At 34.6% G+C, this 12,698-nt stretch overlaps 1 protein-coding gene across 1 annotated transcript in view; it reads right to left on the reverse strand.

The window, feature by feature from the left end:
* The window catches only part of DACH1 (dachshund family transcription factor 1), a 179,810-nt gene that overhangs the window by 76,672 nt on the left and 90,440 nt on the right, over positions 1–12,698 (reverse strand). The window contains exons 4-5 of the mRNA XM_026061966.1: positions 9,568–9,723; positions 8,837–9,009 (exon numbers count right to left, since the gene is read on the reverse strand). Coding sequence (XP_025917751.1) covers positions 8,837–9,009; positions 9,568–9,723 — 329 coding nt within the window. The remainder of the gene's footprint in view (positions 1–8,836; positions 9,010–9,567; positions 9,724–12,698) is intronic.

A 12,698-nucleotide genomic window follows, 5' to 3' on the forward strand; every position in this document is an offset into this window, starting at 1 on the left:
TTTAGTTTACAAGAGTGAGAGAAATGAGTTCCCTGCCTATCTTTTTCATTCTCTGAAAACATGATATTTTGCTTTTATAGTTTCATCTGTCCTTGATCTTTAGCATAAAATGCTATAAGGCTCCAAATTAATGTTTAGTCCTGTTTATTATCATTAGCTTGCTAAAGATCTTCCTAACTTCCCACTGATGGAAATGTTGCCTTTTCTATTTAGTTCTAATAAGCACTTTTCTAATCCCAAAGAAAATTCAGGAGTTCTGTTTTGTTGTCATTAATTGCACTATTGTTTTAAATAGTTGATCTATTTTCTATGAAGAACAAAGTAATCCACAATATTTGTACAATATATTTTTCTCTAATACATTTGTGAATATCTTTAACTTTTTCATCTATTGGACCAATTTAAGTTAATTTGATTTCTTTCTTTTTTTACCTCTGCAATTTTTCCCTCATTCTACCTTACTGTTTCCATCACAAGAAAACTGATAACTGATAACACAAATGTAGAAAGAGATCTATAGAAAAAAAAAAGAGAGAGAGAGAGAGAGAGCGCGCGACTGTGTATTTTATTGATTGTTATTGCACTGTTTGCTACATGATTATTGGGAATATCAGCAACAGTTAATTAACAGGAAGTCAAAACAGCAGACTCCCAAGTAATCCTTTAACAGTACTTAAACAACAGAGAGAACCAAATTCTTGGAAATCATGGTCAGTCCATAAAATACAGAGACCTATGCAGGAAGTGACTTTCACAGGTCTGGGCCATTACAGAGGTCAAAAAAGCAGATGCTGATCAATAGCAAGAGAGAGTATGGCTGTTCTAGGGAAACCAGAGCAGCGTCCAAAGTGTTGACAGCTTTGAATCATGACGAAATAGGATCATTCCTGGAAGTGTCACAGAACTTTGTGTAACAGAATTCTGGCTGTTGTGGCTTCTTATAAAAAATCCTGGCAGTTATTCTGGACCTGCTTCTTCTGTGTACGTATCCTTTCAGCTGTCTTTATAAATTATATTTTGCCTTGGAAATGCACATTTTGACTAAGAAACAATATATTTTTCCAAGGCATAAAAAAAGACAAATAAAAATCCCTCAAATTTAATTATCCCTTTCTTATTGGTAAGTTGGATAAACTTTTAGTACTTTTTTTCTTTCTTTCTTTTTTTCTCCTCTTTTGGGAATCTAGTCTTACTTGCAAAGAAACCATTCAATCTTAAGAAGCAACAGTGGGGATTCATTCCTCAAAGTCAATCCAAACTGTACATCTAGCCAAACACCAAGCAAGGGACTCATCTGACCAAATGTAGTTGTCTACAGTACAAATGTCTATATCTAAGCTAGTAACCCTAGGCTCATTTTTTACCCATACATTTATGCTTCCAGGGTGTGATTCACCTCATTCTAAAGTAGATATCTAAAACAGGTCCAATGAATTATGGCCTAGAAGATAGCAAGATGAATCCCATCCATTGTACCTGGCCTCATGGCCATTTTGCATCAAATTAATCTCACACTATATATATAGTTCCCTGTTACATATGTGAATATGCAAATTGCTAAACAGAAAATTTTGTARTACCTTCTCTAAGTCATGTGTTATCTATAGATATCAATTTTACATGACACAAATTAATGCATATGAGCATCTTATCAACTTCAAACTGCACCTCAAAAACATGCCTGTTAAAACAAATAAAAGATCCCGTAATAGTCCAAAAAGACATCTCTTCCAGCTGCAACTTGACAGATATACAACAGCCAACCTCTAGCTCATAATAAAATAATCTGTATTAGAAATTAAAATAAATAATTTTAATTACATAGATAGAACTAATTAATGAGGTGAGACACTCTGCACTCTAATATAAAGATGATTAAGGCATTAAAAAGTAGTTCAGCTGCACTTTGACCTAAGATTTTCTCATGCTAAGTGAAGAAACATGGAATAGAAGTGCGCATATACATATTTATATTAGTATAAGTACAGAAAAAGGTGACTCTGACTAACCGAGAGACTTTATTTTATGCATAAATTCATACAAATAATTTTAAGATATTTTCTCAGGTCACAATAAAAATAAAAAGGAAATATTAATTTGGTTTATAATATAATTGGAACTTCACAGTTATATCACAGTTTTCATGTTTGTTTTCCCAATATGTAAAGTACATGCTTTGGGAGCAGATGCACATTTTTTAGCTTTATTGTAGAACACTTACTGCAGAGTAATTACTTTACTACTATTTAATTTTTTCATTAAATCAAATTTTTCCTTTTATTAAGAAAGAAACTTCATTTTTTTCCATGTATCAGATAACAAGGAAATAAAAGAGGCTTCACTCTTTTGTTTGTACTTGTGTAAGTATATTGTTCTATACATGCAGGAAAATCGTTTTAAAGTAACATCAACATTTCTGTTTTGAACGCACAATTGTCTCTATAAATAATAGGTTATCTGAAAAATCAGGCTTTTTAGATTAGGCATACAAAATGGGTATTTCTGACAGTTTGGGATATAATTCTCTATGTTCTCATTCCTTTTCTGTAAAATGGGCATAGTATCCCCAGCTTCATATGAATGTTTCAAATCTATATCTACCATTGTTTGCGTAACACTTATTTTGTAAGGCATAGAAATGTTCATAGAAAACATGTCCATAGAAATGTCCATAGAAAACCTGCATTCAATACAGGACTCAGATAATGTTAAATAAGACTTGGCCAGACAATGATTTAAAAAATTCAAACAAATACTGAATAAGTAACCATTCACTGAAAGAGGTAGGGGTCCTGTGAAAAATACAGTATGTGACTGTGTAAATAAAGTCACATCATACTGCATAGACAGAATGGAGTCACATTAAGGCTGCAGAGGCATTGTAATATTTCCTCACTTGAGTTTCTTTCTTTTCAAATTTAGCAATGGTCCTTTAACATAGGCTTTGGATGTAATTTTATTCAATGCATGCAGAGAGGCACATCTAAAGATTTTACAGCAACATTTGATATATTACCAATCCTGGCAGTTTTCTCAAGTTTATAGGGCAAGAAAATTCTGCTTAGTTGGTAATAGCAATGAGGTGGAAGGGGCTTCCATCCACGATGTCTAATTGTACTTCCAGGAAGCCTTTCAAGGCTCCTGCTCCTCACAATGGTGTGCCAACCAACTCTGAGAAATAATTTATCTAGTCCTTTTTAAAAAGTTATCATTTGTGTGACTGGAAGGTAAGCTACCAGTAAACAACTCTTCTACACTGAAACATCTCATGATGGCCAATACCTTCTCTAACATTAAAACTCCGCACCACACTCAAGGCTGCTCACGCAGAAGTTACAGAAGACTCAAGCTGAAGTTTCTGCAGTCCCTTTTTCTCCTCTCTGCCCCCCCTCCATGAAGTGAGCTTCTTCACTTTTCTCTGACAGCTGGTTTCCGATCAGGTCCACTCTCTGAACAGGCTCACTACCAGTCACATGAGATATTTAAATATACTCTTTTCCTACATCTATGTATGGCAGTGTCATATTTCTCCTCTTTGGCTATTATTTAGATCTTTGGCAACCATTTTAGCTGAAAAAAATACAAGAACATTAAGTTATGTTATTAGAAATACAAATGCATTGACAGTGAAAAATGGAAAAGTGGATGAACAGAGACTCTACATTAAAATAAAATTGCAAATCAGAATGGGCCTACAAACTGAGTTCTTTAAAAAAAATCTGTCAGTAGTTACCTTGGTTAAATAAATTAATAGTAGATTCCTGCTACTGGATAACAGGAAGAGATATAACCCTTTAAACAAGTACAAGGCAAAGAATGCTGTGATATATTTTGAGAATTAGCAAAATTTAGCCCCATGTTTTTAGTATGCAGTGGAAAACTACTGCGCTGGTCACTTTTTCAGCTGGAAGTACTATCTTTTTCCACCTCATTCTTAATTCTTTCCATATGTATTAGTAACATTATATGCATACGGTGCAACTCTTGATACTGGTGTGCTGCTCTGTTCTAACTCTTACAATGCAGAATTATTTCAAGTCACTATTAATATGAGGTATGTCCTTTATATTTTCATATATCTTTCTGCTGAGTGAAAAAATTGATGTAGTAAAACTGCTAACAAGCTGAGCCTTTGAAACCATGGGCAGGTGATGAAAGCCACCTCATGTCTAAAGCATCCCCAGGTCACAGCTGTCACACTCACTGCAATTCATTGCTGTCACAATCTGCTGCCCCTGCTTGTTGCTGCGCTCTTCTTATTCATCCAACTCATATATCTAAACATTCCATTACAGAAAGACATCTAATGTTCGCCTCATGTTCAAGAGGGCACAATGCTCTTCTGAAATACAATTCTGAGGATTTTAGAGCTCAGAGTTCATTGCCAAATCTAACGTGTTGCTTTTTAAGGCTTCCCTTATAATTTTGTCTTTGTCTCATCTCCTGAGCATAGCAGGATCAGATGTTTGCTTAGTACATGATCTCAGCTTTATTCCAACTTCTTATCATGAAGAAATGAAATATCGCCCAGTAATAGAAAGGCATTTGAAGCTTTGTGATTTTAAAGATATCAACACTAATTGTGAACTCGGTGAATTGGAAAGAAAGGTCAGCAAGTCATCTAGGGTGGCACTGTTCACAAAGTCAGTTCTTCTGTCCAGCAAACCAGGATGTTTATAATCTGAAGACTCAGATTTTACAAGACTTAATTTTGTTCTCAGTTACTTAATTTATATAGTGTTACTACAGATTTACTTTTTAGAATAGAAATTTCTCATAGGTCTTCCAACTTTCAAGCAGTGTTTAAATTTATAACAGAACATCTTGCACTCTAATTTCAAATGTGCACTGTCATTTTAGGTTATAACTATGAATTCAAAGATGACAGATTCATAGTCCTTTTAAATCAGAAATTTTTCTTGTGGAAAAATTGGCACTGAGGAAAAATATTTAATGAAAATTAGGGTTAAAAGAATGAGCCAGAAGATAATGAAAACAAAACCAAAAGCCTAAAAATGTAGCTGCAAAAGAAAGGAAGATACAATTATAATAACAAATACTTTTGTGAAAGTAACCATACTATTTATCCATTCCTATAAAAATAGACAAAAAGGAGGTTTGACATTCTCCCTTACATCTATTCACTAAAATATTTGTTTTGCTTGTAGCATAAGTTATTATCCATAATCTTTACATCGCCAGTACAAGGTTCAAGTAATATGCTCATTAGAGAGTTCATTTCTCTACCACTCAGTACATTTATTTCAATAGACACTAAACTCACAGCCTCTGACTGTTCCTACTGAGGGACAGGTAAAATGCCAGTGACATTATGTCCATGCTCATGGGAAGAAAATCTCCAAAACAATGACCTCATGCTTTTACGTTGCAGGGGTTTCTGTTTCAATCCTGTTCAATATTAAAAAATAGGAGTATAATCACTTGGCTGTGCTATCTCTATCCACATGACCATACTCATCTGCCGTAGCAAAAACAGCAAACATAAATCTAGACATATGTCATACCACAAAGGGGCTGAAGGAAAGAGTAGGAAAATATGTGCAATTCCTGAGCCTTTACATTATTACTGAAGTAATTATATACAGCAAGATCTTACCTTAGAAGTGAGTTTTGGATAACAAATTAATGCTTTTCTTATGTATTTACCTTTAGCATAGTTCTATTGTTGGCAATATGTTACAGGGCTCAGCCGAAGAAGACACAGCAGACACTTCATGTCTTTATCAGGTTCTATATAAATACCTTAAAACTCTGAACTTAACTGTACAGATTTGTAAAAAATATATGTTCCACTTTTGAGTGTGCACAATTTTCAAAATAGAACGTAGGTTCATTTGGCCATTTAAAAACATTTAAGGGTAAACTACACCTTTTACATTTATAGCTATGTGTAAACTAGGGGCAAATATGAAACCAGTTTTGTTAAATAACCTGCATAAGATGTCATGCTAGGAGCTGCGCAAAGTTTTCCTGCTTTGATGAAGATTTTATTAGCATGAATACAGGATGGTTGAATTTTTGGAAGTGACAGAGTCACAGATAAATAGTGCAGATTATTAACACAAACATAAGTCTAAATATGTCAAGATTAAAAAAAAATAATGATTTTCCAGTTACAAAATATTGCACAAATGTTTCAAATGGAGAACCAAAATTACTAGATACTTTCAAAAATCTTCACTTAGGTTAGAATGAAAGTGCTTTTCCAACTAGATAAGCTATAAGACTGTGCAGTTAAGGAACTCTGGGATATGAAAAATTCTAAGGAAAATATTCTGTTATAGTGCTGCCTATCATTAAAATATAGGAGACAGACATCATTACAGCAGACGTTTGAGCTGATTAAAGGGACTGCTGGTTTTAAAGACAAGGTAGCCTCACCTCATATATTTGGATACCCCTGATGATAATAAATAATCTACATAGTTACGTGATGACAGAGTCTCCCTTTCAGAGTCCCATACGTTTAAATCCATTAGATAGGTGTAGATTAGATGAGCCAGGAGTACTTCTCATTTAAGTGCTTCTAGGGTCCAGCAAGGATTCCATAATAGGTTGAGATTTAAGAATATGCCAAGCTCACTTTCCATGGCCCACTTTTCACAAAAGAAAGCCTTTTTTTCATAGCCTAGGAGCTATCTTGTAGTCCAAATGTGCCTGATTTTGATAACTGGAGACAAAGATCGGGGTCACAGTGCGGTAGGCTCCCATGGACATACCTAAATGTAGGCCACAGTAACTTAGGCCACTTTAATAGCTATAGTTTCAACATGTAGAAATTTAGAAACAGAAGGTTCCAAATGCCAGTGAAGATCAAATTTTGTACTCTTACATACAAAATAAAATAACTTGTAGATGATAAAAGACAGGGAAGACAGTAGGAAAAATAGTGAAAACAAAGTTTTATTGTCACAATAATTCATGCTTCTCAAGTGTCATTGAGCGTGTGCTCAGTCCCAATCTTTGCTTTTTAGATACCTATGTAATACCAGTGGTCACTGTTCCAATTAAGAAAATAAATATAGAATGAAATACAGCACCACTTATGTTCCAGAGAACAATTTTAGTATCATATAACTCTTACTAAATATTGCTCAAGTGAAAATAGAAAAAAGAAGTATAGAAACCACCATGTAATCAAACAATTAGTTAACAACAGAGTGTATATATAGACAAGATATGAGCAAGATATGAGGATGGACATTAGGGGTGGAATCTAGTTTAGCTGACATAGCACCCAAAGAACAATTCTTCTAAAYCCAATGCCTTAACCCCCTATTTAGTCAAAGGTAAGAGAGGGGTACTCCAAAGGAGATCTTAAATGTAAAAAAGGAAGTGACTAAATTAGGTCATTGGACCTCATTTTTCTATATCCATAAAGACACAGACTTGTTTACTTTTAATTGAATGGTTCTTTAAGATTTTGGCCTTGTCCAGTTACTGGGAAAGAGGATAGGATCACAAGCATATTGAACATCTCAGTAAACTCAGATTTCTTCACTCCGCCTAAATCACCCAGAACTGCAATACTTTTGTAGCTCTTGTTTTGAAGGTCCAACAGATTTTATGTTTACCCACTTTTTGTTAAAGGTATTGCCTTAAGGGGCGGGATTCCAATGTAGCCCTAAAATATAAAATAACCTTGCCCTTGCCTATCACAGAATCACAGAATTGTCAAGGCCAGCAGGGACCTCTGGAGATCATTTGATCTAACCCCCTGCTCAAGCAGGGTCAGCTTTGGCAGCTTGCTCATGACTGTGTCCAACTGGGTTTTTAATATCTCTACGGATGGAGACTCCACAGCCTCTCTGGGAAACCTATTCCAGTGTTCAACCACCCTCACAGTGAAAAAGTGTTTTCTTATGCTCAGACTGTTTCCTGTGTTTTAATTTGTGCCCATTGCCTCTTGTGAGTTATGTAAAAGCAAAGCTGCTAATGGCAAGTTTAAGAGCAGATAACCCATAAGTTTGTGTACTTTCTGCATCTCATTTATTAGAACTAAAAAAAGCTAACAGGCAAAATGTAAATATACAAATGAGTGTCAAATCATAAATATAAATATAAATATTAATAATACTATTAATTGTGGTAAGGGAGAAATGCATTTATAATGAAAAAGATCATCTTCAGTCTTCAGAAAAGACTCCATGCCTCTGCTAAATACCTCTATAACTGGATCTAATTGAGTCTGGAGAAAGGGCTAGGATGCTATTCTTATAGGCAGCACACAAAACCTAGATAGGTAGATATTTTTAGATTGAGATTTCTTTACAGTGTTACAATTCTGGCCTGAAGACTATAGGGTCTGTTCTGTGCAGCTTTACTGCATCTGTTCCAGGGCCCAGAAACTCAGGTTCCACCAAGGCAAAGTGCCAAGCTCTTCAGCCCTTTTCAGATACTTTGCACCATTTCAGCTCAAATACTTAGGTTTACACACTAGAAGGACAGACTCTAGATTGGTCCCTCTTAGTTTAACAAGGGAATAATTTCTTCTTTGGTTTCTTGAGGAACATGCCATTAGATGACAAACTATGAATTATGAGAATTTAGCATCAAAGCTTTATATTCTGCATGGAAAATGCTTCAACTTGAGCACTGATTTAATACTGATTAAGACGGGCAGGAGAAGGGAGAAGGTGAAACTGCCCATCAGTAACCTACGGTGCTCCCAGCACTACAACAGTTGGGTTCCTCATCCATATTGACTTTACGACTTACCTTATAACGTCTGATAGCCACTCACCATCTTTATGATACTTATGACAGTTGCGAGTGCATTAGAATTTTTTTTATATCCATGTATGTATATATTTACCTTAATAACAGATGTCTCCACTCGGGATGGAGGACTCTGCACTTGTGCTGCTGCCGCCATGTTGGCAATGGTACTCAGGTGATTCATCTGGCTCATTGCCATCGTGACAGACGCTGGAGGTAGGCTCACAGGAATTAGCGGGTGGGGCATCATCATAAAAGGAAGTTCCAGTCCTGGTGGTGAAAAAAAAAGAAAAAAAATACAGAAAATAGGTTTATGCATCTTTTTAAGGTATAGTCTTTTTTTTTTCCCCCCTGATGAACAATATTCAAGTGATGGACAACAAGAYGGTTCACATTTCAGGATAAAGCAGCTAGGTATCAGCTCACTTCTGGGATATGCATGTGGAAATGGCTAGTATCCATGGAAGGTTTTTACCCACAAGGAGAGACTGTTAGGCCTCTTGGTTTGTTCATATCTGTGTAATGTTGTAATGTATCATTGCTAAGAAATTGCTATTTATTATCTTTTTTAATGCATGCTGTAAGGTGCCTTAGCAATGGATTATTACACCACCAATGCACAGGTTAACAGCTATTTTAAGTATCAATTTTATTGCATATGTATTTGTTCTTTATCACCTCTGCTGCCCCTGCTTAATACCTTAAATAAAGTTTTACAGTATTCCCCACATCTTTGATTTTGCATAGCCTATTTATGTAAATCAATTCAAAATAAAGACAGGAATTGGAAAACTATTGATGTTAGTGCTGAAAGATGTCAACCCGTACCATTTGGCAGAAGGTGGTTCTGTTGCAGAGGGTTGAGAGGATGACTAACTGGAAGATTATGCTGTCCAGGCAAGGTGGGGTGGTTAACAGAGGCCTGTGATCCTTGGGTGGGGGGAGACTGAAGTTTTTCTTTATCCCAAGAACCATCACTGCTGCCTGTGGGGAATGAATATATATTATTTGGATGAAGGAAGACTCCAAATTTTCAATGTCTGAATTTGCAAGCAAGGCCAGCAACTAAACCTTTTTTGCAAGTGACTTTTTTTTTTTTTTTTGGAATAGGTGGGTTGGGGGAAGGGCTTTTTTATTTTGTTTCCACACTTTGAAAAAGATAGGTGAGGATAACATTTTAAGTTTTGAGTTAGAACACAAATCTAAAAGTATTATTGTTGCTTTCATTAATGTGAGGCACATGTTCGATGTATTATTATTATTTTTTTTTTTGCAATTTTTAGGAAATAAGACTATATATGCTGTTTGTTTTATACTTGGGAGAAGATTTTTGACTGAAAAATGTCTAAAAAAAGAATACTACCTATTACGCCAATTAAAATTTAAACTATATTCACATCTCTTCCTGTATTTGTGTATGAAAACAAATTAGAGAAGTAACCAAATATTTAATTTATTGAGGGCAACAACATACATGCATATGTGCTTGGTTGACATATTTCTATGTTGTATTTTTGTTTCATATTATTAATTAAAATGTAAGAAATTATTAATTAACTCCTGCAGTCTTCTGCTAGTGGAACTGACTAAGAGCAAGGAAGAATGTGGACAAATATGTGTTTAGATGAGTAATTCATGTATTTGGAGTAGTTCATATATTTGAGAAATATTCCATTAATTTCCACTATTGCAGATATGATAAAAAAATTCCCATAGAATTAAACAAAAGTATACAGTTGAAGAACAATAACAAAAATTCATATAAAACTATTGATTTGTGCATTTATATATAATGAATGGTGTAAAATATTCTCAACTGAAGACTTAAATTATTCATAGTACGTATTACTGTGTAATGCTGGGAATAAGTATATGTATGTGTATATATACAAAGAAATCTATACACTCAGTGTATGAGTTGGTATATCTACCATATACAGTCAATAAATAATGTTTGAATGTATTTAAAATATCTATATTTGGATGGATTTTCAGCAGTAATAATATATACATCAATAATATATGACTGCTTCCTTTTACATACAGAGCATAATTTCACCCTCCTGACTTTGAAAGTTTCCTCATTTTTCATGGGAATTCCTCTTGATAAGGACTTCAGGATGGCACTAGTCAAGATTCAATCTATACTCAGTTTGTATTTAGCATCAGGGATTACAGTGAAATGCATATTTCTGAACAATTTTTATGATACTTTTTACTGCCTAATGAACAACAGGGCCTGAACAACAGCGGGGCTAATACCATCTCCTGCATACTTCAGTAGAAACTGGATTAGCACATCAGTCTTGACATTTTTAAACACCATTTTCATGGGATGACAAAAGCACAAAAGTTGGTAGAATTCCAATTTAATTTCTCTAGATCTATTAAAAACTTGATTGTAAAAGCTGTACAACATAGTTTATAATGAAAAAATACACCATTATTGCCATGATTTTCTCTCCCTAGTTACTTCATGAAGACAGTTAAGGCTCAATATAAATTCTAACTCATTAGCTCAATACTGTCTCAATCCCAGTGTAAATTGTTGAGAAGTAGGTAATGAAAATTCAGTCCAAACTCTCCTGCAATCAAACAAAGCAATTTTATGAAACAATGAAAAGAATCAATTATACGAGATACTTTTATTATTTTACAAGAAGTTGTCACAACCTTTACACAGTGTTCGTAGCTGAGTTGGTTAATGCATGATTTGAATCTCATCACCTCTGATAGGTGAACAAATTTTCTTACATTTTGAGAACTCAGAGACTCTCAAAAACACATGAACCAACTTTCAAAAACAAACATAACTGAAGGAACTAAATCTTAGCTGGAAAAAGATGTTTCTTTTCATTAATTATCTGTTTATTGCCACTGTGACATACACATTTTGTTTGTGCTGAATTCTTATCCTTTGAAACATATGACTGAAGAAGAGAGGTCACACAAAAAGTGCGATCATCTCACTTCATTTTAACCAAAAAGTAGGTGCTGATGCAGACACACATTCAATAGAAGAAGACAGGTAGTTCTAAAGGGTCATTCGTCCCATCTTAGATTACATGTCCATAAAATATAAAGCCTTTTTTATGGCATTAGGCCTTAATTAAAAAGCAACACCCAAAAATGTTACTATACAACGTAAAATACTGGGCCAGAAAAAGCTCTGTCTTAAGTTTTGTATTCGTTAAGAAAAATTTGAAGGGATAACTTTATTCTGGCAATTCTTGCATCAGGGCACACACTGCTTTTCCGGATTGCTCTAATTTCTTGCTGGATCTGGTACCGTCTGTCCTGCTACAATTAACATGAAGCCAGCACAGACCCTGTGCACTGGCTAGTTTAATAAAAACGTGATTATGCTGCTATTCAGATGAAGTCAGCACTGCCTGGTGAGCAGGTAATGCCTGTGCCTGAAAGAAATGAGGAGGGAATGACCGCAAGAGACAAACGGAATGACTGCACTCTGGGCATGCTGCCGTCCTTACAGTAACTGCAGAAGAAGCTTTTACCAATGGTTTAGATTTAGATCACTTAAGTAAGATGAATCTAGACCAAATGTCTTGCTTTTGTAGCTAAAAATGCTCCCATCTTCACGCTCCCCTGAAATTTCTTTTTTTGGACATATATTAAAAAAAAAAACAGAAAGAAAAGGATATTTAGTTTGTAAAATGTATTTCAAACCTGGAACAAAATTCTCTAATCTACATGTAAAGTTATACTATTCTTAATAAGGTCACCATTTTAAAAATCCTTTATTTTTTTTCCTACTTTCCYATTAAAATAAGCCAACCCTCATACACATTATACAAATACAGAAGTACCTATAATATATAAGATATATTAGTAGGTGTATGAATATTGGTTAGTATAACAATCAAGAAGATTTCTGCATTTGACAAATTTGGTCAAATTTCACTGTAATGAGATATTTTCCCTATTTATTAGCTAGAGCA

Source organism: Apteryx rowi, unplaced genomic scaffold (genome assembly GCF_003343035.1).
Source record: "Apteryx rowi isolate R43461 unplaced genomic scaffold, aptRow1 scaffold_189, whole genome shotgun sequence".
NCBI classification, from domain to species: Eukaryota; Metazoa; Chordata; class Aves; order Apterygiformes; family Apterygidae; genus Apteryx; species Apteryx rowi.